Genomic DNA, 1,473 nt, shown 5'->3' on the forward strand with positions numbered 1-1,473 from the left:
CTGAAACCTCTGATAGTGGTTATTAATCCTGTATGCCAAGCTTGTGTGTAAAATTACCATTTTGTAACTTCTATGTGATATTATTATTTTATGTCATCTTTGTATATTTATTATTAGAATATTTTATATTCTGCTGACTTATCTCAGAAAACGTGCCGTATTTACGTACACGGTACTTAGCAGCATGTCACGCTCTCCTCACGTTGCTCGCCTATGTGCCGACCGTGGATGGTGCTCTCGTTGGAGTAAGGTAAATGTACCAATGCCTGGACACGTATCTATGCTGGACATTTTTATCATTTAGTCCTTAAATAAGTTATAATGCAAATTAAAGTCAAAGATTCAAAGATAAAAATATTTTTCTTGTATTATATTTTTATCTTTGATTTTGATTCGCGTTATATTTATTTAAAAACTAAAATGATAAAGGTGTTCGACATAGGTATTAAGTGTCCCGGCATTGGTACATTTACCTTATAGTTAAGTATTATATTATACAACATACACACACACACACAGAGAAAATCCTATAATTAATGATACAAACAAAATGATCCTATATACAAGACTATATTGAACAAAGCTTTTTTGTATTGTGTTGTATTATTTATTTTTTAAAAAGTTAATTTTAGAGAAATTTATTGAGCGTATTCAACTCGAGCACTCAAGTTCGCATATTAATAATTACAAAATATGTATAATTTTACACGATACAAATTGTAAAATATATTATTTGATTTGCAGTTAAATATGACGTAGCATATGACGGACAAATAAAAATATATTCGCAAGCAATTTATCCTTCACATTACACGAATAAAACTTGTCCCCATTACATTACATTCTTCAATTTTGTACAAAAGATACTTCATACACTTGAAAAGAATGAATAATATAAATATTTTATCATTTCATTTAGTATATCTTCACATAGTATACCTCATTATCATAAATAATAATTGTACAGTCACGCTACTAATTAACTTGAATTTATATTAAATAATTATTAATCGGCTTTTCATTATTTATATATCTCTAACGCTAACTCTCAGCCCCCGAATAGTTTGAGCTATCTTCGATACTTATCGTATATGGAATATATTCCTGTCCAGATTCCTGAAAGAGATAAATTTAGATTATGCGATAAAGATAAGAATCAATCAATCTGCTATTGAAAGTTTGTAAAATCGTCAGAAATGCAAGAAATTCATACCGAATTTACAATAATTTGTCTGCCTCCCTCCAGATTCAGTTCGTCCATGTCCTCCGTTGTTAATATTATCACGGAATCCTCAGGTATACTATCCTCATCTATGTAAGTTATAGGTATTTCCGATGCAACCTGCGCAACCCGCGAGTCCGTCAGCAACGAAAAATTATGCCGAAGAGATTCGTAAATTGCAATCAATGTATTACCTCGCAATAACTGAAATTAGATGTTTCTTGCGTCTTCGCCTGAGCGTCGTGCGGCAC

At 31.3% G+C, this 1,473-nt stretch overlaps 1 protein-coding gene across 1 annotated transcript in view; it reads left to right on the top strand.

The window, feature by feature from the left end:
- Window positions 1–321, top strand: part of LOC112463784 — a gene marked incomplete at its 5' end in the record, with an annotated part of 1,719 nt that extends 1,398 nt beyond the window's left edge. Inside the window, one exon of the mRNA XM_025030355.1 lies at window positions 1–321. Within this exon, the coding sequence (XP_024886123.1) occupies window positions 1–26 (26 nt within the window).
- Between the last annotated feature and the right edge of the window lie 1,152 nt (window positions 322–1,473).

Source organism: Temnothorax curvispinosus, unplaced genomic scaffold, assembly GCF_003070985.1.
Source record: "Temnothorax curvispinosus isolate PA1 unplaced genomic scaffold, ASM307098v1 QBEX01013660.1, whole genome shotgun sequence".
In the NCBI taxonomy this organism is placed as follows: Eukaryota; Metazoa; Arthropoda; class Insecta; order Hymenoptera; family Formicidae; genus Temnothorax; species Temnothorax curvispinosus.